The following is a 22841-nucleotide window of genomic DNA, read 5'->3' as shown; positions in this document are numbered from 1 at the left end:
AACTCAATTTGTCAGCCTGGGCAACACGGTGAGACTGTCTCTACAAAAGAAATACAAACAATTAGCCAGGTGTGGTGTTGCGTGCCTGTGGTCCCAGCTACTTGGGAGGCTGAGGCAGGAGGATCTGCTTGAGCCTGGGAGGCAGAGGTTGCAGTGAGCCACTGCGCTCCAGCCTGCGTGACACAGCAAGACTGTGTCAATCGATCAATAAAACAAAAATCAACTCGGAGGTAAACCATTTATTTGCTCACTAGACATCCATATCTAGACAGGTGGCTCACTATGAACCTGTGAATATCTAGCAAGATTAATATTACTAGTTGCCTAAGTATTTCACCCTAAGCTTTAGAAAAGTGGGAGCAGATATGAGTAGAAGATTCCAGGGTAGTTGAGGGTGACAGCAAAAGGGGGAATGACTGTGAATAAAAGTCCTCATAATAAAGTTTTCTTGGTTGTAAATTACATCTAAAGACTATAAAGAACTAGCAAATTACAGTTAAGAGTGACTTTTACATATTCTGCCAACCTCAAATGTCTTGAAAACAGTTCTCCCTCTCTCCCTTTCATCCCTGAAACTGATTCAGGCTTCAGTTCACCCTTTTACTGAACTGTGAATGAGCCTCTTAGGACATCAACTCGTGAGGTGAAGAGAGTTCAGCATACGCTCTCCCAACAGATGTTCTAGCACCACGGCAAAGAGTTACAATGCGATTCTTATCTTTCTGCATACTCTACTACATAGCTGTGGTAGGACTTCTAAATTTAAAGCCTTAAGATTTTTTTAACCCACCTTTTAATTAACCCTCAAAAGATCCAGCTGGATTTTAAAAATTTGGACTATGTTGCTAAAAAAAAAAAAAAAAAAAAAAAAAAAAGCAACAGTGCGAGGTATAAACATCTTGGAAGCCTACATCTGAAAAACGTAACAAAACTTTAAAGCCTGTCAAGTTGGTAGCTTATTAAATTCCTCCATTCACATGAAATTCACAGCAGCACAAGGATTCAAAATGGGTTAGGCACCAAAATGTGATTTAGCAAATCAACGATTCCCCAAAAGTTAGAGGTTGAGGGGCGGGCAAGGGAGAGGCTTTTCCTAAACTGTCCAGGAAATAATTTTCACAGAGCCTTATAGACCAGGAGCGTGCCCAGCAGCGCTCACCCTCGGCCGGGTCCTGCTGCGCACCTCCGGGCCGCGCGTCCCCACCTGCGCACGGTGCCTCCAGTCTGGGCGTGGGCGCGGCCCGGGATCGCGGCGCCCTGGTCTCAAACCAGCGCCGCCACCCGCGTCCGGACTCAGTCCCCTGTGCGCCACACAGTCACTCCCGCCGCTCCGGGCAAAGTTTCCCAAGGTGGGAGACAGCCCACTGCCGGCTTTCAGGAAGTGCACTGGGCGGTGAGGATTCGAACGAGCTCGTCCCGGGGCTGGCGTGCTCACTTCGGAGAAACTCCTGCTCCCGGGACACGTTCACTCCGGCCGCGCAGGCAGCCCGGGCACCGCAGGCGGAGGCGGGGCGGCAGCTGACAAGCAGAGGGGAGTCCAAAGCCGGGCCAGGGCCCTTGGGAAAGGTGAGAGCGGCCGCGTCCCTCCGCTCACGTGGGCCTCGCACGCTCCTCACCGCGCCCGGGCTCCCCTCGCGCCGCCCCACGGCCCCAGCCCACGTCCTCCTCCCGCCGAGCACCAGCCTTTAGGATCGCGCGGAAGCCGCCGAGAGGGAGGCGGCCGGCCAGCAGTTGGGCGTGGCTTCTCGGAGAGAGGCAGCCCCCCAGGGGGCGGGGAGAGCGACGTCACCGTCGGTTCGCGGTGCTGATTGGCGGAGGTGCGGTGCGCGGAGCCCGCAAGCTTCTCCGCCCGGCCCGGCCGCTCCACCTCCTCACCCAGCCGCTCCGTCCTCACCGGCTCGCGAGGTAACCGCTCAGACACCGCCGCCCCGGCTCAGCGCGGACGGCGGAAAGAGGGAGGCGGAAGGACGACAGCTCGCTCGTTTGCTCCCATCCGCACCCGGGCTCCCAGAACCGGCGCGGAGCCCAGGGGGAGGAGCCGCCGCGGGCACGCCCCGCCCCCGGCCCGGGAAGACTACGCCAGCGACCCCGCCGGCCGGCCGCCGCCCCCCTCGCCGGCCGAGACCCACCCCCGGCCCCGGCCCTCCCCCGGCGGCATGGAGGGGCCCCGCTCCTGACGGCCGCGCCGCCGCCTCGGCCCGTGCCCCACCTCGCGGCCCCTCCCGCCCGCCCCCGCTCGCATGTCTGCGCCGCCCTAGCCGAGGATGCTGAGGATGAAGCTGCCGCTGAAGCCAACGCACCCCGCGGAGCCGCCGCCCGAGGCGGAGGAGCCCGAGGCGGACGCGCGGCCGGGCGCGAAGGCGCCTCCGCGCCGCCGCCGCGACTGCCGCCCCCCGCCGCCGCCGCCCGCGGGCCCGCCGCGGGGCCCTCTGCCGCCGCCGCCGCCGCCGCCGCCGCCCCGGGGGCTCGGGCCGCCTGTTGCTGGTGGAGCGGCGGCGGGGGCGGGTATGCCGGGCGGCGGCGGGGGGCCCTCAGCGGCGTTGCGTGAGCAGGAGCGGGTATATGAGTGGTTCGGGCTGGTGCTGGGCTCGGCGCAGCGCCTGGAGTTCATGTGCGGACTGCTGGACCTGTGCAACCCGCTGGAGCTGCGCTTCCTCGGCTCGTGCCTGGAAGACTTGGCGCGCAAGGACTACCACTACCTGCGCGACTCGGAGGCCAAGGCCAACGGCCTCTCGGACCCGGGGCCGCTGGCCGACTTCCGAGAGCCCGCGGTGCGCTCGCGCCTCATCGTCTACCTGGCGCTGCTGGGCTCGGAGAACCGGGAGGCCGCTGGCCGCTTGCACCGCCTGCTACCCCAGGTGGACTCGGTGCTCAAAAGCCTGCGCGCGGCCCGGGGCGAGGGCTCGCGGGGCGGCGCGGAGGACGAGCGCGGCGAGGACGGCGACGGCGAGCAGGACGGCGAGAAGGACGGCTCGGGCCCGGAAGGCGGCATTGCGGAGCCGCGGGCCGGCGGCGGGCTGGGCTCCAGGGCCCAGGAGGAACTGCTGCTGCTTTTCACCATGGCCTCGTTGCACCCGGCTTTCTCCTTTCACCAGCGGGTCACCCTGAGGGAACATTTGGAGAGGCTCCGCGCCGCACTCCGCGGGGGCCCCGAGGACGCGGAGGTGGAGGTGGAGCCGTGCAAGTTTGCCGGCCCCAGGGCCCAGGTAAGGCGTACGGAGCTTCCCTGGACTCGCGGTGCGACCGCTGCCCCGCCGGCCTCGCTCTCGGATGCCCCTTGCCCGAGCCCCAGCCCGGCGCAGGTGGCTCGGAATCCCCACCCGGCAGCTCCCAGCGCCAGAGGGCTGGGCTTCGTCTCGCTGGGCCGCTCCGTTCCACTCCCCCACCCCACCCCACACCCCGGCAGACACAGCCACCCGCCATCACAGAATGCTCTAGAAGTCTCTTCCGTGCCACGGTGTTGCCACGGAAGACGTGGAGCTCCCCGCCCGGGGCCCCAATCGGAGGAAGTGTGTCGGGACGGTTTTGGCTCTGAGCATCTCAGCGCTCGGTGCGGGAGCTGCCGGGCGCTGGAGGAACCTGTGCGAGAGCCAGCCGCAGTGAGCTCCGGGCAGCGCCGTCCTTCCCCGCCTGCCTGGCCGGGGCTCCGCCTCCCGTTTCGGGGCTCTGCCGGGCCCTCGGCGGGGTGTCCTGAAGGTGCGCTCCCGGCGAGCTGCCCTTGTCTTTGGCACAGAGGGACTTTTTTTGCTCAGTGTGTGTCTGAGTTAAAAGGGGTCGTACGGGTCCTTGTGGCTCCTGCTCTGAGGGCTTGTGTTCCCAGCAGACATCTGACGTAGAGACCTGCGAATGGATCTGAGATGAGTAGTAAGGCAGGTTGTCCGGGTGGAGAAACCTCTCCTGGCGCGGCCTGGGATGCTCTTTCCCTCCGGCAGAAGCGCTTTCTCACGGGCTCTTGATTCCTGCCTGCAGATTGGGGTTCCGGGATATTTGTTGGGCGTTTACGATAGGCGTTAATGTCCAAAAGAACTACTTAAACACCGAAATGTAGTAGACCAGAATCCAAATGAGCCACTTGTCGGAAACATTAAAGATGAAATTTTATTATAGCCATGAAAGCAATTTAATGATAATTAGGGTCCAGTGAAGTCTTTGAGGAGGACCTTTCCATGGGAAGCGGGGGGAGGAGTAGGTTTCAGTAAGTGGGAGACTGTAAAGTGAGATTGTGGGGTCACAGGCTTTTGAGAGGTGTTGATTTGGATGCCATGTTTTTCAGCTTAGGTGATCTCTAGGAGATAATGGAAAAGGGAATTTTCTCCTCTCCTTGCTTGAAGGTTAATTGAGTATATATATCTGCTGTCATTTAGTACCTAGAACTAAAATTGAGCATGGTATTTTACTAGTGGCTTTGTGGACTCAGTACCCGTGGAATCAATGGATTTGGGGCTGGAAGGAATTAGAGATAATCTAGCCTGAACCCCTGTTTTTTAAAACGAGACTTGTGTGAGGTAACTGACTCATGTTTTGGGACGTATTTTATCAAACTCAGATGTAATGCTAGTGCCCAGCGTTATCTCGGTGAGTTTGAAATTTTGTCATCTTCCAGTGCCTGTTTACTACTAGCATGCAGTGCGTGTTCTGATGGTAAAAGCCTCTTCTATCCTTCAGCCTACTCGTTAATTTCCCAAAAGTCCTATATGCCGCACAGCCATTAAACTTAGAGACCAAAACATGAATTCAGGAACAATGCTCATTTCAAATGTTACTGTAATAACATACGATATTGTAAAGATGGCCTTAAATTGCAGGCCTAAAGAAAATGTCCCACAGTGGAACCTCTTCTATCATGCCGTTCATACTATTCCAACAAGGGTACCTGATTTCTGATGTAACTGCTGGAAGTCTTTTTTTCTTTCCCTTTTCTTTCTTTAAATTTTGCTTTTAATGAGCGTGCTGGAGGGCAAGTAGAGGAAGGGGAGGGATGCGTGCAGACCAGGGTAATGTGATTTTATGTTGACCGCAGTGCGTGACCTTTTTTCTGTAACCAGTGAGTGCTGGGAGGGATGGACAAAGTGAGGTTAGGCATTCTGCCATTAACCTCAGCACATCACTGCTTCTTAGGACGTGTCCTGTGCTGTGGTCATCAACTGAAGTGGGGGAATAAATCTTAGGGGCCGCGTACTACAGGTGACACTGGGCTATTTCTAGATGCTTGGTGGTGTGGTGAACTTCTCCAGCAGTTGTTTAGGGTTACCGTAACACATCATTCGCATCTCATTAAGTTGTTACGACCCCGCATTTTCTGCTGCTTAGAGTGACCTCCGAGTCCCAACTGTTCTGGCCTTGAGGACCATTTATCTGATGATGTTGCTCCCAGGCTGTCACTCCAGAGGCCGCTGATGCGCGGGTGGGCTGAGTTAAGCCCTCATTCGCGGCAATCCTGCCCAGCTGTTCTCGGCCTCCCGCCGCCGGGAGGGCGGGCGCACCTCTCCGTCGGCAGGGAGGAGCCCGAAGCTCGCGCGCCCCTCGCGTGGAGGCGCCGCGGCCCGCCGGGGGGGCCGGGAGGTCACGCGATGCCCGGGGCCAGCGCACGGCGGTGTGGGGCCGGGGCCGCGGGACTCCTCCCCGCCCCCGCCCTGCAAGATGGCGGCCGCGCGCCGCCCACGTGACCGGCGCACCGGCCCCGCCCCCGGCGCCCTCTTGGCCTCTTCCCGCGGAGGCCAAGTCTTGGGCTAGCGCCGGAGACTTCCAGCGGGACTCGAGAACCACGTGGATGCTGCGCTCGGCAGTGCTGGGCCGTGGCGATAACCCTGGTAAAGGGAAATTTGTGTGGCAGCGTTTTTTCCCCCCCGGAAGTAACCTTTTAGACACAAGCATGCTACTTTAATTGGGAGTCATTCTTTTTCTTAACTACTAAGTGAAGATCTTTGGTGTGCCAAACGACGTATTTTCAGCCTTACTATTGGTTAACATACAGTTAGTGTCCTTTTAATTCTCTTTTTTACTAAAGTAATAGTATACTGGCCCAGAATAGTGCCCCTGGCTCACAAGACTTACTTGTATCCAGTACTGAATCAGCTTGTCTATTAAAAAATTTAAAAACTAGTGACATTTACAGATAGAACATGTCTTTAATGCCAATTTTATATTACATGATTTGAAGTTGAGGACCCAGCAACTGTTAGTGACATGGCACGGTTACAGTGTTAATAGTTGAGGTCAGGTCCACAGGTTGCCGGTAGAATATACTTTTTAGGTTACATTGGAAATACAGGAAAACTCAACAAGGATGTTTTTACTTTTAAGAGTAACATTTCCAGAGTTTTTCTTTGTTATTTGGATTACTTTATAGTAAATATTACATTGGATTACAACTTAAATGTCAGCATTGTTTTTAGGAGGCTTGTACATAAATCTCACGTTCTTAACACAACTGTGGTGGACTGCCAGTAACTTGTACAAAATTCAGCAAATAGTCCAGGGAGCAGTAGTGAAGTCACACTCATTAATAGTGTCTTAGGAACTCTCTGTGATTGCTACAATCCTGTGTTACGGAGTTACAGACACATAGTTAGAGTATAGCTGAAAACGCTTGGTTTTTAAAATGGGTGTTTTCCTGTTATTAGGAAGCCAAACTATAAATTGTGTGTTAGCAACCAAAAAATGCATACGTATTTTAAAAGGTACTAGTTTTGTTGCTGTTTCATTGAAAAGACAGGAAGCAAGACAGGCAAGCAATGTTTGCATACTTAAAGACATTCTTTAACTGTTCAGGAAAATGGGTATTCTTATTTTGGAGGTTTAGTCCCCAACTAGCGACACAAAGGTATAAGAAGCATAAAACGTGTAGACGATCATAGTAGTGGTTATTGATTAATACAGTGTGGCGATTCTCTGGAGATTGTGTCATCAAGATCTTCAGAGCTTAATTACTTGGCTAATAGTACTAATGTTTGAATGAAAGATAAAAATGTAAACTTTTGATACTAAGGCACAAAATCATCCTGTGTTTTCGTGTTATTTGAACTCACAAAACATATTTGAGTTCATCATTTGAATCCACAAAAATTAAGTAGCCATGGGTCCTTCACTTACTAAAAAGTAGTGCATTTAGTTAAGAAGAAAACCTTGCGGCCGGGCGCGGTGGCTGACTCCTGTAATTCCAGCACTTTGGGAGGCCGAGTCGGGCGGATCACAAGTTCAGGAGTTTGAGACCAGCCTGGACAATATGGTGAAACCCTGTCTCTACTAAGAAAAATACAAAAAATATTAGCCGGGCATGGTGGCACGTGCCTGTAGTCTCAGCTACTTGGGAGGCTGAGGCAGGAGAATCGCTTGAACCCGGGAGGCGGAGGTTGCAGTGAGCCGAGATGGCGCCATTGCCCTCCAGCCTGGGCGACAGAGTGAGACTTTGTCTGAAAGAAAGAAAGAAAGAAAGAAAGGAAGGAAGAAAGGAAGGAAGGAAGGAAGGAAGGAAGGAGAAAAAAACCTTGCAAAATTGTTACTTTTTCATTGCTTAGTTTAGTTAGCTAAATTGTACTTGATAGAGCAAGTGCTTTGATTAACTTTGCAATATAGGAAACATATTGGAAGAAGACTCTTTTTTTTTTTTTTTTTTTTTTGAGACGGAGTCTCACTCTGTCGCCCAGGCTGGAGTACAGTGGCCGGATCTCAGCTCACTGCAAGCCCTGCCTCCCGGGTTTACGCCATTCTCCTGCCTCAGCATCCCGAGTAGCTGGGACTACAGGCGCCTGCCACCTCGCCCAGCTAGTTTTTTGTATTTTTTAGTAGAGACGGGGTTTCACCATGTTAGCCAGGATGGTCTCGATCTCCTGACCTCGTGATCCGCCCGTCTCGGCCTCCTCAAAGTGCTGAGATTACAGGCTTGAGCAACCGCGCCCGGCCTGGAAGAAAACTCTTAAAAGAATTTTAACGTAATCGATGCTACTTCAAGATAACTTGAATGTGGATGTGGCCGCCAGAATCCTAGTGAGAGAGTAACTGAAAATGAGAGGGAAAAGGTTCATTGTCAGAATTTCAGTTATTGTAGGAGGCACTAAAAGAGATGATTTTTTGGCCAGGCACAGTGGCTCACACCTGTAATTTAGCACTTTGGAAGGCCGAGGCAGGTGGATCGCCTGAGGTCAGGAGTTCGAGACCATCCTGACCAACAAGGTGAAATCCTATCTCTACTAAAAATATAAAAATTAGCTGGGCGTGGTGGCATGCACCTGTAGTGCCAGCTACATGGGAGGCTGAGACAGGAGAACTGCTTGAACCTGGGAAGCGGAGGTTGTAGTGAGCCGAGATCACGCCACTGCACTCCAGCCTGGGTGACAGAGTGAGACTCAGGCTCAAAAAAAAAAAAAAAAAAAAAAAAGATGCTCTTTTAAAATGACCAGTTCTAATGCTCATTGGTAATATTAATAAATACCTTTATTTAACTCACTGGCCCCTGCTGCTGGGTTATTTGATATTTTAAAGTGAATAGTGTTGTTGGGGCCGTGGGTGCTGCCTGAGGCTTCCCTCCCGCCACTCTGGGAGTGTTAGGATTCAGTGAAGACGTTCTTACTTGTAGAGTAGTGTCTGGTTCATGGTCTTCTATAAATGTTAGCAGCTGCAGGTGAAAGCTCAGCCTTGTGTAGATGGTGGTGGTAGAGAAGTGGGCACAGCATCTCACATACTGAGAGGGGGGGCCAGAAACAGCTGTGTCTTTCATGGGAAATTTTAGGTTGGTTTGGCTACAGCAAAGAATAAAAGCAGTTCAGTTATAAAAGTCATTTGGAAGAGGCTTTTTAGAATATTATTAGAGTTAAATAGTGATTCTTTGAGTAGGAAATAATTATTAAAATCCTGAGTTCCTTTACCAGTTACATTTTTCTATGCAGTCATTTTCCAGGTAAGGAGAACCCAGAAAAAGTCTCATGTATATCATGGTGGGAGGCGGGAGCGGGTGCTGGATTTGGAGAGGAAGTACATTCTTTTTCTCAAGTTGACTAAAATATGTTTGTGTGATTTATTTATACATACCCATGGTGTCTACATCCGGGGATTCAACCAACTATGGATCAAAAATATTAGGGAAAAAATTGCATGTGTACTGAACACGTACAGACTTTTTTTCGTGTAATCCAAAACAATATCAGTATAATAGCTATTTACACAGCATTTATGTTGTATTAGATATAAGTAATCTGGAGCTATTTAGAGTTACAGGAGGATGTACATAGGTTATATGCAAATACTAGGCCATTTTATATCCAGACTGGAGCACTTTTGGATTTTAGTATTGGGAGGTTCTGGTACCAATTCCTCATGGGTATTGGGGGATAACTGTACATGTACTGTACATACGTGTTGCCTTAATTTTTTTTGTGTGGCGAGGGGGTCAGGAAGAGTGTCGTAGAAGCTATTAGAAGACCTTGAAGAATGATAGCCATGTTTAGTAGAGCCCTAGGCTTGGAGGCTTATGTTTCAACTCTGCCACTAGCTCTGTAATAGTTGTCAGCCAGGCCACTTAAATCCCGAGTCTTCCCTATAAAATGGGGGATAATTTACAGTGTTATCTGTAAAATGGGGATCATAACTTTTGAGGTTGTGGTGATTGTATTAATTGGTAAAATAATTCACATACTGTCTTGAACATGCATCCTTTCTTGAGATTAGTGCTCACTGCATATTTTCCACTAACACAACCTGCAGTGTTTTCAGGAATAGGGTTTTTTTTTTTTTTTTTTTTTTTTTACCTAATAAAAATCCTTATAGTGGAGTATTTTGTATATTTTGTTACCATCCCTGTGAATAGATTGATGTTAGTGAAGGACGGGCAATTGAAAAGGTGGTATTTGAGACACATTTATTTGGAGCAGTTATTTTATTTTTGTTAGTACTTGTAAAGATGTAGTGTTCTACAGATAAACCCGAAGGAAGGAATTCCATGAATCATGGAACATTAAAATAGATATTTTCCTCGTATTGGATTTGGGGATGGGGATGGAGAAAATGCATGTTTTAGATTTAGATGATTATTCTCATGCAGCTGTAATCTACTTAAATCCTTATCCTGTTTTCATATTTAGCTAGAAAACTATTCTATAACTTAAAACTGTTTTGCAGTTTTGTTAAGTTACATGATTCTTTGTTCAGAGCACAGACTAGAATCCATGGAATAATTAAGAACTTTTTTTTTTTTTTACCTTTTTTATAAAAGCTGTTAAACTGGCTAATTTTTAACTTATTTAATATTTTTCTCTTGAGAAATGTTAAGCTAATTTTATTTTTTTTTTTAAAGGGAAGCAAAAAGGCCTATACTACTCTTAAGGCAGATTGAACTTATTTTATTGACTGTTTCTCGTTATGGAGGACTGTGTGTAACAGTACTTCTTTTACTTACAAAGAATTCTTCGTCACAAAAGCCTCATTCATCCACTGACATTTTGGGGTTCCTTTCTCTGTCAACAGTCGATCTAGAAGGGAAGGGCCTAATCGGGTGTTTATGTTACAGGTGTAGCCTGGCTGGGCCAGGGGCAGTTGGCTTCCTTCTGTTCTTCCTATGCTCTCGGGAACATTTGACCTTTAGTTCCTTTCTAAATGCCTTAGCTCATTAGAAGTGTTTTGTGCTCATTCAAGAAGTCATTTAGTTGAGGTCAGATTTATATTTTGAAAAGTTCATTTTGCAAATTATTTAGTCTTCCCAGATTCCAGATGGTCCAGTACAAAGTAGGGATATCATTCTTAATCTGTTTCGTATAATTGTTGTGAGGGTGAATGTGTTAATGTAAATGAAAATGCTTGGTAAACAGGAGTGAGATATATGTATTATTCATAGAGTGATTAGCACAATTTGGTTGCAGTGGATGAGTAGAAAAATAGACATTAGGCGAGGTGTGGTGGCTCACGCCTGTAATCTCAACACTTTGGGAGGCCGAGGCAGAGGGATCGCTTGAGCCCAAGAGTTTGAAGCCAACCTTGTCAATTTAGACCCCCATCTCTACAAAAAGTAAAAAAAAAAAAAAAAAAAAAAAAATTAGCTGGGTGTGGTGTCATGTACCTGTAGTCCCAACTACTCAGGAGGCTCCAACTACTCAGGAGGCTGAGGTGGGAGGATCACTTGAGCCTGGGAGGTCAAGGCTGCAGTGAGCTGTGGTGGTTCCACTGCACTCTAGCCTGAGCAACAGAGTGAGACGCTGTCTCAAAAAGAAGGAGAGAAGGAAGTGGAAAAGAAAGACATTTGAAGAGATAGTAGGGTTGGGTTATAGAGGGCCTTGAAGGTCATGTTAAAAGAATAGGTTGTCAGTAGGTTGCAGTGGGAGCCAGTTGAAGGGGGGTGTGTGTGTGTGCGCGCGCACACATGTGTGCCTTTATGGTGTATATCTCATTGAATGTCAACTGTCACTCTAACGTGAATCTGTATGAAAAGAACACGATTGATTTTTTAAAAATCTTCCAGACTCACTCAGTTCTCTCAATGGTACCATTATGTTTCTAGTCATTCTGAATTGTTTGATGACCTTAATCGTCTTCTCCTATCACATCCTGAATGGACACTTTCCTCATCCTTGCCTGACACCATTCTCTGTTGGGACTTTATGCCAAGACTTTTTTTTTTTTTTTTTTTTAACACTTTAAGTTCTAGGATACATGTGCATGACGTGCAGGTTTGTTACATATGTATACATGTGCCATGTTGGTGTGTTGCACCCATTAACTTGTCATTTACATTAGGTGTATCTCCTAATGCTATCCCTCCCCTGTCTCCCCACCCCATGACAGGCCCCAGTGTGTGATGTTCCCTTTCCTGTGTCCAAGTGTTCTCATTGTTCAGTTCCCACCTATGAGTGAGAACATATGCTGAAACTTTTATAGTAGCATCCTGATTCCCCTGCTTTTTAGCCTTCCCACCTCAATATTTTGGATACTACTGCCAGATACACTTTTCTAAGGCAACACCTAATCATACTACGTTTTCTTTCAGTGACTGATGGACCCTGACCTCTAATAAGTCTTTAGACTCAAAGTCTCCTCTTCCCACTCTTTTTTCATATATCCTCCCTTTCATTCCAAGCTGGGCTCATGCCATTGTCTCTTGTATGGTGTTTTCTGGAATTGTCCCTATGGCAGTCTTAAAAGATTATTTGCTGCCACTGAATTTTAGATGCACACATATCATTGTATTTTTGGTACTTCTGTGATTCTTTGTCTTTTTAACATTTAAGATTGACCTCTCAGGCCAGGTGTGGTGGCTCATACTTGTCATCCCAGCACTGTGGGAGGCTGAGGCGGGTGGATCGCTTGAGCCCAGGAGTTCAAGACCAGCCTGGGCAACGTGGCAAAACCCAGTCTCTATAGAAAAATACAAAAATTAGCCAGGTGTGGTGGTGCATGTCTGTAGTCCAGCTACTCACGAAGCTGAGACAGGAGGATCACTTGAGCCCAGGAGGATTGCTTGAGCCCTGGAGGCAGAGGCTGCAGTGAGCTGAGATCATGCCACCGCACTCCAGCCTGGGTACTAGAGTGAGACCCTGTCTTAAAAATCAGTAAATCAATAAAATAAAGTTGACCTTTCACACTAGAATTTTAAGTTCCCCAAAGGCTCAGGCATTGTGTCTCATTTTTTTTTTTGTCAGCGTTGTGTATGTCATAGTTGCTCAGTCATAATTTCCTGTGTTTGGACTTGGAAAATACATAGCTTTGCAAAATACTAGGCTGGGTGCGGTGGCTCATGCCTGTAATCCCAGCACTTTGGGAGGCCGAGGCGGGTAGATCACTTGAGGTCAGGAGTTTGAGACCAGCCTGGCAAATATAGTGAAACCCATCTCTACTAAAAATACAAAAATTAGCCGGGCATGTAGTGGGCACCTGTAATCCCAGTTACTCCTGAGGCTGAGGCAGCAGAATCGCTTGAATCCGGGAGGCAGACGTTGCAGTGAGCCGAGATTGCGCCACTGCACTCCAGCCAGGGTGACAGAGCGAGACGAAGAAAAATACCGATATGATACACTGCTTTAAGGTTAAGTATATCGAGGCTGGGCACAGTGGCTGAAGCCTATAAACCCCGCACTTTGGGAGGGCGAGGCAGGTGGATCACCTGAGGTCAGGAGTTCGAGACCAGCCTGACCAACGTGGTGAAACCCTGTCTCTGATTTTAAAAAATACAAAAATTAGCCGGGCATGGTGGCGCATGCCTATATTTCCAGTTACTCCAGAGGCTGAGGCAGGAGTATCGCTTGAACCCGGGAGGCAGAGGTTGCAGTGAGCCGAGATGGTGCCATTGCACTCCAGCCTGGGCAACAAGAGCAAAACTCTGCCTCAAAAAAAAGATTAAGTACATCAGGTAGTGATTTTGTCTTATTTTGAATTGTACTTACCAGTATTTACTTTATAAAAAATATTTGCAGTTATACAGGATAGGCACAATTATTTTGGAAATAAGAGGAATTGTTTCTCTATATAAAAAGCATGGAACAAGTGTAGATTTGAATTGAATCTTCAATGGGTGGTTGCTGACTGGCTGTGCTTCTTTAATATGCCTTCCAAATCAGTCTATTTGCAGCCTGGGCAACATAGCAAAACCCCATCTCTAAAAAAAAAAGCCTGGTATGGTGGTACATGCCTATAGTCCCAGGTACTCAAGAGACTGAGGTGGGAAGATTGCTTGAGCAGGGAAGTCAAGGCTGAAGTGAGTCGTGATTGCATTACTGTACAATCCAGCCTGGGAGACAGAGGGAAATCCTGTCTTTAAAAAAAAAAAATCAGATTATTTCTACTCCCTGTGTTAATTGAGCTTTTGTGTGTGGGGTGCATAAACTGGGGCAGATCTAGCAGTGACATTTTGGTAGGATGGAGGAGTCATGTATTAACCTATTTTCTTATTGCCTACATAGTTGATGGTAGGTAGCCTGCAGTGTTTGATCTCCAGTTTATGATCTACTTGAGGGGTGGTGTGAGTCAGATGTACAATTGGGGTAGTGCCTTGCTTATGATTGGAAAGAGAATAACTAAACTTTGGTCACTGAAGTGGACACTCTGGAACATAAATGTTGGGGAATTTTTATGTTTCTTGTTAGAAGTGTCTCAATTGGGAAGTTTCCCGTAGTACCGTTGATTTTTGTCTTGGGTATCAAATGATTGAAATTCACTGGTGGTCCTAAATGGGAGATAGCGTGGTCACGTGTGAACCAAATGCTGTAATGTTTGAGAGTATTTGCTTGAGAAAGAGGTCATCCCTCATACAAAGAGGTTGTGGCATTGAGTGTTGAGTAGTTTTATTAGTTTGGGGAAATTGCCCTTTCCGTAATAACTAGTGGCATGAAACACAAGTTCTAATGCAGTGTTTGGCAACACTATAGTAAATCACTTACGGCCGTAGATTCTTCTTATGCTCCATAAGCTTACGTTTCTACACGGTTCTAAGAATGTTTTTGCACTGGGGGTGAAGCAGTGGCTCTGCTGCAGGTACTAGAAGGCATGGAAGTTACTTCCAGCTTCTGAGCCCAGGCTCACATCCTTCCTGAGGACCCCTTGGCCTCCCTCCCTCATCTCTCGTGGGGCAAGGCTGTGACAGCGAAGGCAGAGTCAGATGTGGGCTGGGGAGGAGATGTGCACTTCTCTAGATTCTTGTGCACTCATGCATGCATTCTTTTCACCTCACCCCAAAACACCCTGGTGTGGGGATTTAAAGATGTGGCGGCTGCTGGCCCAGGGATAATAGCAATTTCTGGATCATCTTCCTAGTTCTAGGGTTAAAAGATGTTTTCCTTCTGTAGTGAGAGCATGTCGGCAAAGGAAGTACAGATGCTGGTGCTGAAGGAGGAGACCTATGAATCTGGCTATTTAAAGAACAGAATTACCCCCAAACTTAGTGACTGAAAACAATGACCATCTTATTACCGTCTCTCACAGTTTTGTGGGTGAGGGATTTAGATAACTATAGTGAAGAGTTTGTCTCTGTTCTAGGGTGTCTGGAATGCAGCTGGGGCCCAGATGGCATCTCTAGACCCCTCTCCTCTCTCCATGTTGTCCATCAAGTGCAACTGCCAGAAGTGCATGTCTCGTGGTGACTCAGTACTCCAAGCCCAAGTGTCCAGGAGGCCCAGGCTGAGGCTTCCCAAGACCTACCTTTAGAAGAGCGTCACCACCAGCACATTCTAAAGCCAGCCTAGATCCACTGAGTGCGGAGTTTGTTCCACTTTTCAGCAGGAGGAGTATTCAATAATTTTTAACTACCTTTAATCTGCCATGGAAGCTTAATAGAATGTTATTAGATACTACTGTTAATTTTCTAAGTCTCATTTGTCAATTGGGAAAACTTCAGAAGAAGTTAGTGAATTTGGTTTTAAAAAATAAACTCTTACTGCTCTGTTATTATATTCGGAATATCTTGGATTTTTAAATTTATAGTCTATGTCAAGGGACTAGAAGAACCATGTAGAATACTGTTAGGTGAACTAAAACTCCATCTGTGGTTTGACCTTGGTTAACAGCAACAAAAGGCAAATATGACCTTTGTTCTAATGGTATGTTTTCAGAGAAGAGTTTTTAGGATGTCCAGCTACTTGGCTGTTTCACAAGGTCCCCACAGTTAAGAAATCTGAAGTATGTAATTGTGATGGGTCTACGTGGGATCTGTGGCAAAACCATCTAGACCGCCTGAACTACATGCCATGTAGGTTTGTGCTATCAGTAGCTCTTCAGGCAAGCAATAGGACAGAAGCAGCTTTGCCTCAGGCAAGTGAAGAAAGGAGAATGCACTGGTACTGAAGTTCTTTGTATGCTTGTGTATATTTTCGCAGGCTTAGAATCTTTAAACCCTGCTTTCTTGATTCAAGCAGAGAAAAAGTCTCCACTTTTCTCTTGGCCCTGACGCTTTCTTCCAACTAGTCTTCGTAAAATGCTGATTCTGGCATTTCATCTGTTCTGCATTTTCATGGGAATCTGAACTTAACAGATAAAGTGGGTTCTATTCCTCTTTATACGATTCCATTAAAGCAGGAGTTCTCAGATTTTATGCTGCCCTTCCCCCTAAGGAAAGTAAAGAGGGAGTGCAGGGCAGACAGCGTCGCCGAGCAGCCACCCACCACTGGGGCTGCCGAACGGCCTAATTCTCATCTCCAGCTCTTGCAGCGTTACATGAGTGAGTTTAGTAATAGCTTCTAAACTTAGTCTATGTGATTTTATAGCATTGATACGTGCTGAGACTTGGAGGAGAAAAGAAACATTTAATTAGTAGATATTTCGTGGGGTGATGAACTTAGGACTTTGGATAGAAACTCAAACTTCATTTTTCTCCCTAGGTTATTAAACAGGAGGCTACTTCTTGGTTGTTACATTGGGTTCATAAAGTTAACTTCAGACTTCAAAAATGAGATTTTGATTGTGAAGCAAACTACTTTCATACAGTTGCTTCAATTTAATGTTTGTGGAGGCAGTGTGATCACTTCTGTTTTTAGTTTTTATTGTGATGTAAAATACATAGCATAAAATTCTCATTTTATCTCCTTTTGAGTGTACAGTTCAGCAGCATTAAGTACATTCCCATTGTCGTGAGTCATCACCGTCTCCAAACATTCTATCATCCCAAACAGAAATTCTGTACTCATTCAAAAAATAACACCCTATTCCCTCCACTACCTGGTAACTACTATTCTACTTGGTTTGCTTTAGAGACAGGGTCTTGCCCTATTGCCCAGGCTGAAGTGCAGTGTCACGATCATGGGTCACTGTAGCCTCGAACTCCTGGGCCCAAGCAGTCCTCCCATCTCAGCCTCCCAAGTAACTGAGAGTACAGAAGACTACAGGCACATACCACCACTTTTGGCTAATTAAAAAATATATATATTTTGTAAAGATAGGATCTTGCAATGTTGCCCAGTCTGGTCTTCAACTACTTGCCTTATGTGATCCTCCCACCTTAGCCTCCCAAAGTGCTGGGATTACAGGTGTGAGCTACCACACCTAGCCACTATTCTACTTTCTTTAAACTATTCTAGGTATCTCATATAAGTAGACTCATGCTGTATTTGTTCTTTTGGGTCTGACTTATTTCACCTAGCATACTCTCTTCAGGATTCATCCAAATTCTGTTATGTATCAAAACTGCATTCCTTTTTAAGGCTGAATCATAGGTAATTGTATGTGTACACCATATTTTGTTTATCTGTTCATCCATTGATGGATTTGGAGTTATTTCCACCTTGTGGCTGTTGTGAATAACTGCTGTGAACACTGGTGTACAGATTATGTTTGCATTTCTGCTTTTGGTTCCTTTGGGTATATCTTAGAAGTGGAATTGCTGGATCATAAAATAATTCTGTGTTTAATATTTTGAGGAACTGACTGACTGTCTTCAGCAGTAGTTATATTATTTTCGTTTCCACCATCAATGTGTAAGGGTTCCATTTTTTTCACATTCTTGCCAACACTGTCTTTTTAAATAACAGTCATCCTAATGGGTATAAAGTGGTATCTTATTGTGCATCTCACTAATGAAAACATTTTTTTGCATATTTTGCATTAGCTTACATTTGAAAGTATTGCTTTAAATTTGTGAACTACATATGAACAATGTAGAGAAATATTTCGCTTTAAGAAATGGTTGACCAGCCAGGTACAATGACTCACACCGGTAATCCCAGCACTTTGGGATGCTGAGTTGAGAGGATCACTTGAAGCCAGGAATTTGAGGCTGCAGTGAGCTATGATCATGCCACTGTACTTCAGCCTGAGCAATGGAGAGAGACCGTGTCTCAAAAAAAAAAAAAAAGGTTAACCTATTCACCCAAGCTTCTTCCAGTTAACACAACTGTTTGAGAAGATTATATAGCACTTTATTTTCTTTGTTTTTTAAAGTATTTACAGCAATATTAAAATTTTTGAGAAGCAGAATCTCTCATAGGTAAATGTGGTTTTACACTTTGTAATAAAATATATGGGGTGGGTTAGGATATGTGTGGTTTTGTTATTAAAAGAATTCATATCTGCATTTTTAAAAATGAGTCACAGTGAAAATTGGTAAAGGCCATGAGGCTAAGTGTTTCAGAAGTTGGATGTTGACTTAAGAGGTCTATACTCTCCTTATTAAATGGTTCTAGGTAAACAGTCTTTGTTTCCTTGGGTTTCTAAATAGAGACAAGAAGGCAGAAGTTTAGCTCCCAAAAGTATATAATGTGCTCTATTCTCATAAATACAGCAATTCATACTTACTGTTGGGTCAGGATGCATAATTACACAGCAGAACAAAATATTTTTAAATTGAGATTTATGGGGAGCCTAGGGTCTTCTATTTGCCTAATTTTTTTACAGAAAAACATATTAATGTATATTTACTACAGATTTGTAAAATCATAATTGATTCTTAAAACTGAGGTGATTTTGATATGAGTAGTGTTTTGAGATTCTGCACATACATAACGGGAGGGAATAAGGTGCCAGTGGTAATAAAAAACTGTCATAAGGCTATTTATTTATTTTTACTTAATCAATATGATGTTGTAACAGTTTGTACCTGACAGTCCTTGATTTCTGGCGAGCTGTGTGTAAGTTTGACATCCGCTTTATTACTCCAAGCAGCAGATCTAAGAGTCAAGGTTACTCCAGTTCACTAGTGACTGGCTGAGCAAACTCAGTTAGGTTTAGAGCACCCAGTTGCTGTTAGATGACTGAACCTTAATGGTAAACTCCCTGTCCATACATATTCTTGTTTAGAAATCCTTGGCATATATTGATGATACCTTTCTTAAGACTTTTTCCTAACAAAGCATCATTTTAGACTGTTATTAAACCCAAACAATGAATAAAAATGGTGTGGTGAGCCGGGCGCAGTGGCTCAAGCCTGTAATCCCAGCACTTTGGGAGGCCAAGACGGGCGGATCACGAGGTCAGAAGATCGAGACCATCCTGGCTAACCCGGTGAAACCCCATCTCTACTAAAAAATACAAAAAACAACTGGGCAAGGTGGCGGGCGCCTGTAGTCCCAGCTACTCGGGAGGCTGAGGCAGGAGAATGGCGTGAACCTGGGAGGCGGAGCTTGCAGTGAGCTGAGATCCGGCCACTGCACTCCATCCTGGGCAACAGAGCAAGATTCCGTCTCAAAAAAAAAAAAAAAAATGCCCCCAGGTCATGACCAAATCATCATCTTCCAATTTTTACATGAATGTGGTGTACATACAACACCAAACTTAAAAAACGTACCTCCCTTCAGAAGATAAACAGCACTTCCTATCAACCTCATAAATGCACAGAAAAATAAAACCTCATAGGCCTTAACAAAAAGAAATAAGAGAATGTCCCTCAGAGCGAGACTCTGTCTCAAAAAAAAAAAAAATGGTGTGGTGATTCTTGTAAAAAGTACACATGCCATTCCCTATGGGGGATTAGTGTAAAGGACACCATTTGTTGTTATGTGTTCCTTTGATTCTGGTTCAGAACTGACATCATTGGCAACTCTGTGTAGTGTTAAGCAATTTTCTGTGTCCCAAGAAAGCTAGGACAGTCAATACTTTATAATAGAGTGTTCGCCTTCTGCTTGCAGCTCCGACACTGTGCCTTTGTGCCCGTAGTGTGCAGTCACCTATTGGATCTCTAAAAATTGCCACTGAAATGGTTGTTAGTAAAACGGGAAGACCTAAATCTGTGATTATTACTCTTAGTCCATGGTGTAAGTTAACATATCTCCCTCTTTCTCATCTAGAACAACTCTGCTCATGGTGATTACATGCAAAATAACGAGAGCAGTTTAATAGAGCAAGCCCCAATACCTCAGGACGGACTTACCGTGGCACCTCACAGAGCTCAGCGAGAAGGTATGCTCTATTTTTTGTAAACTTAAAGCATTAATACATCAAAAAATTACAGGGTGCTCTTTACGCTGATTAACTCTAAACTTTTTACTCTCCTTTTTGAGGTGGAGAAGTCCTACTGGTCCTAGGCTTCGCTCAAGAGCCAGTCCTCCTAGTTCTGCCATCTGCACGCTGGGTGTCTCCTGTGCCACAGCCCTGCTTGTCCTAGCATGCACGCAGTCATTCTGCTCTGTAGTCCGTTGTCTTGGCTGGATCTTAAACCTGGTTGCATGCTTCTGGGGGGCAGAGACCCCCCGAGTATTTAGTATAGTGCTTTATTTGTATAATTGAGCTCAGTGTCTACTGAAAAAGTGAATTTTATACAAGTTTTCTATAAGAGTGAACAAGTTACTTATAAATCCATTCTTCCTGCAATAATGCAGTTTTTAAGAGGGCTGGAATGAATGGATGGAAGAACATTGCCATCTGAACAGGAATGAATTCAAATATTCTTTTGTCTTTGCATTTGGGGAGCCATTAACCTGTTCTGGGAAAGAAACTGAAATGGAAAATGCAGACTGCCATCTGGGCTTTAAAAGAGCCAAGGATATATGATAAGCTTCACACTCAGTTATAACAATTTTGAATTTATGTCATTATGTCTCCTTTTTTTCCCGGTAGTAATCCATTTTGTGTAATACATTTTTCCTCACAGGAAAAATAGGTCTGAATGTTTAATGTTGAACATAAGTGTTTACATAATGACCACTTCTATTCAAGACTATCACGGTACTCCTATCTTTCCAGCTAAACTACTTTAATCAGACTACTTCAGCTAAGCTCATTGAACATACAAATAACCTAAAGTGGAGTTGGTTTTACAATGAAGGTCCTTTTTTTTTAATAAAAATATTTTAGAAGAACATAGCGATTATATCAAAATGCCGACAATTAACTGTAAAGGTGGCACCGTAGATGATTTTTCTTGTATTCCTGCTTTTAAAAAGTGTAATACATGATTTTTAGTTTTAATATATGAGGGCTGGGGGTACTTTCACTGTGGCCATTCCTCACCACATACTCTTGTCTTCTCTTACCTTGATTCTGGTACGCAACAGCAGACAGAACTTGAAATCATCGCTGAAGCTGTGTTCCCATATCCTGTAGTGTCCTAGTGGCTTTTTCTGCCAAGTGAAATTGGGTTCTGACCAGATAAAACCCAAGATCCCCTACCCTTGAGCCCAATGATTTGAAGAAGTAGAGCAGCTGCTTTATTTCTGAATATAAGTTCAGAAGATTTTTATTTAATGGTGTCATCCTTTAACTTAATATAATAGCTTTTGGAAACAGCATACCCTCCCATCACCACTTTGGCTCTTATACTATTGTACAGTTCTAAGGAGTTACAGGCTCTTGCCTGGCTTTTTGAGATTTTCCGTTGTTTTTGTCCTCAACATTTCTGGCCCACAAAGGGGAAATTGGCCCACAGGCAGGCCACCAAATACTATATATTTGGGAAGCTGACACAAAATACTGGCAATGTTATATCTTTTGTTTATTATAAATGTCTTTTCCCCTGTGTATTTCTGTATCTTACGCTTCATGCCTTCTCATTGCCCACCTTCCATGGTCTTTTAACAGCCTTACTCCTCCTCTATGCTTTTGTCACTTTGTGTATTCCACTTTGTCTATTTTAACTTCTTCCTCTAAGGCAAAATGAATGAATGCCCCCCTTTTCCTCCATCTGCTGCTCTCCTGAATCCAACAGTGTACCCCCCGATTCTGTTGAGTTACTTTTCTAACCTCTTCTTTGCAATCTTTAGCATATTCATTATCAGCCTGATATTATCTCCCTCATTATCCTGAAAGTTTGGTTTCTTCTGTTTATACCCTGAACAGCAGTGTCTTTAAGTCCTTAGAGTAGAGTACACTTAGTAGATTGGCTCTTTTGAAATTGATTTGTTTCCTAAGGTGGTATTTTTATTAAAGGGGTTGTAAAATGGATAGCTGGGGGATTTATACGTTTGCTTACTTCATAAATAAACTGATTATCTAGTTCAATTCAGAGTGTTTTAAAGTTTAATATAATTTATGCTTACTGTTTCATCTCTGTAATGTGAAAAAATTTTGCCACAATGAACCTTTATTATAATGTTCAGTTCATATTTACCATTATATGATATTGAAGGTTACATTTGAGAAAAATAATTTTTAAATTCCCAATTAGAAATTTTTATCAGCTTGGTATATTACTTTTGAGTAGTTTTTTAAAAAATTAAATATAAAACTAGATATTTTCTAATTTATACCTACTATGTATTAATAATTGAAAGAACCATATTTAGTTGATATTAAAATGCCGTATTTGTGGTCATCTGTGTAACAATTTGGAAGATTATTATTTGGAAAAATATCTTAATTACAGGTACCTTTTATTGTTATCCTTAATATCTTTGGTGTTAGCTGAGTGTTTGAAATTAAACACTCAGCATGTTGTATAGGTATAGAAAAAAATTTTTTTCATGGGTGGATGGCACATCGCTGTGCTTCCAGTTTTTTTGTCTTTTTTTTTTAAGTTCATGATTTAAGACCAGTCATAAACATGAAAGTGAGTAGCTTAATTGTTAAGCACTTGTCAACTTTTAGGGTTACTTTAGGTAAGTGACATGTGTCTGTAGTCTTTGTAGCACAAGTCAGCGCGTGTGTTTTTCTTTCAGCTGTACACATTGAGAAGATAGTGTTGAAAGGAGTCCAGAGAAAAAGAGCTGACAAATACTGGGAGTACACTTTCAAAGTAAGCCATTTCCCCACAAAAGATGCCCCACATGCTGTGCTCCGTGATCTTTGGGAGAACTTGGGGTGGGTTTGCTAATTTAAGGGAAAAGGTATATGTGTTTGTTTTTAATTAAGAGAAGGTACTATTTTTTGTCATATACTACTGAATGGTTTGCCACGTTTTTTTGAAGTTACATCACATTAAAATAACCCTGGCTATTTTATTAAAAAGAAGTAAGAACCTTAGATATAAGGACACAATTAAGATGTAGGATATATCTTTAAAAATGCCA

The 22841-nt window shown here is 44.9% G+C and overlaps 1 protein-coding gene across 1 annotated transcript in view; it reads left to right on the top strand.

The window, feature by feature from the left end:
* The first annotated feature begins 1864 nt into the window (after window positions 1-1864).
* The window catches only part of ZCCHC2 (zinc finger CCHC-type containing 2), a 59315-nt gene continuing 38338 nt past the window's right edge, over window positions 1865-22841 (top strand). Inside the window, exons 1-3 of the mRNA XM_050767518.1 lie at window positions 1865-3206; window positions 19686-19797; window positions 22491-22567. Coding sequence (XP_050623475.1) covers window positions 2265-3206; window positions 19686-19797; window positions 22491-22567 — 1131 coding nt within the window. The 5' untranslated portion in view covers window positions 1865-2264. The remainder of the gene's footprint in view (window positions 3207-19685; window positions 19798-22490; window positions 22568-22841) is intronic.

This window comes from Macaca thibetana, chromosome 18 (assembly GCF_024542745.1).
Source record: "Macaca thibetana thibetana isolate TM-01 chromosome 18, ASM2454274v1, whole genome shotgun sequence".
In the NCBI taxonomy this organism is placed as follows: domain Eukaryota; kingdom Metazoa; phylum Chordata; class Mammalia; order Primates; family Cercopithecidae; genus Macaca; species Macaca thibetana.
Note: the sequence above shows the minus strand (reverse complement) of the source record. Positions and strands in the feature narration are given on the sequence as shown.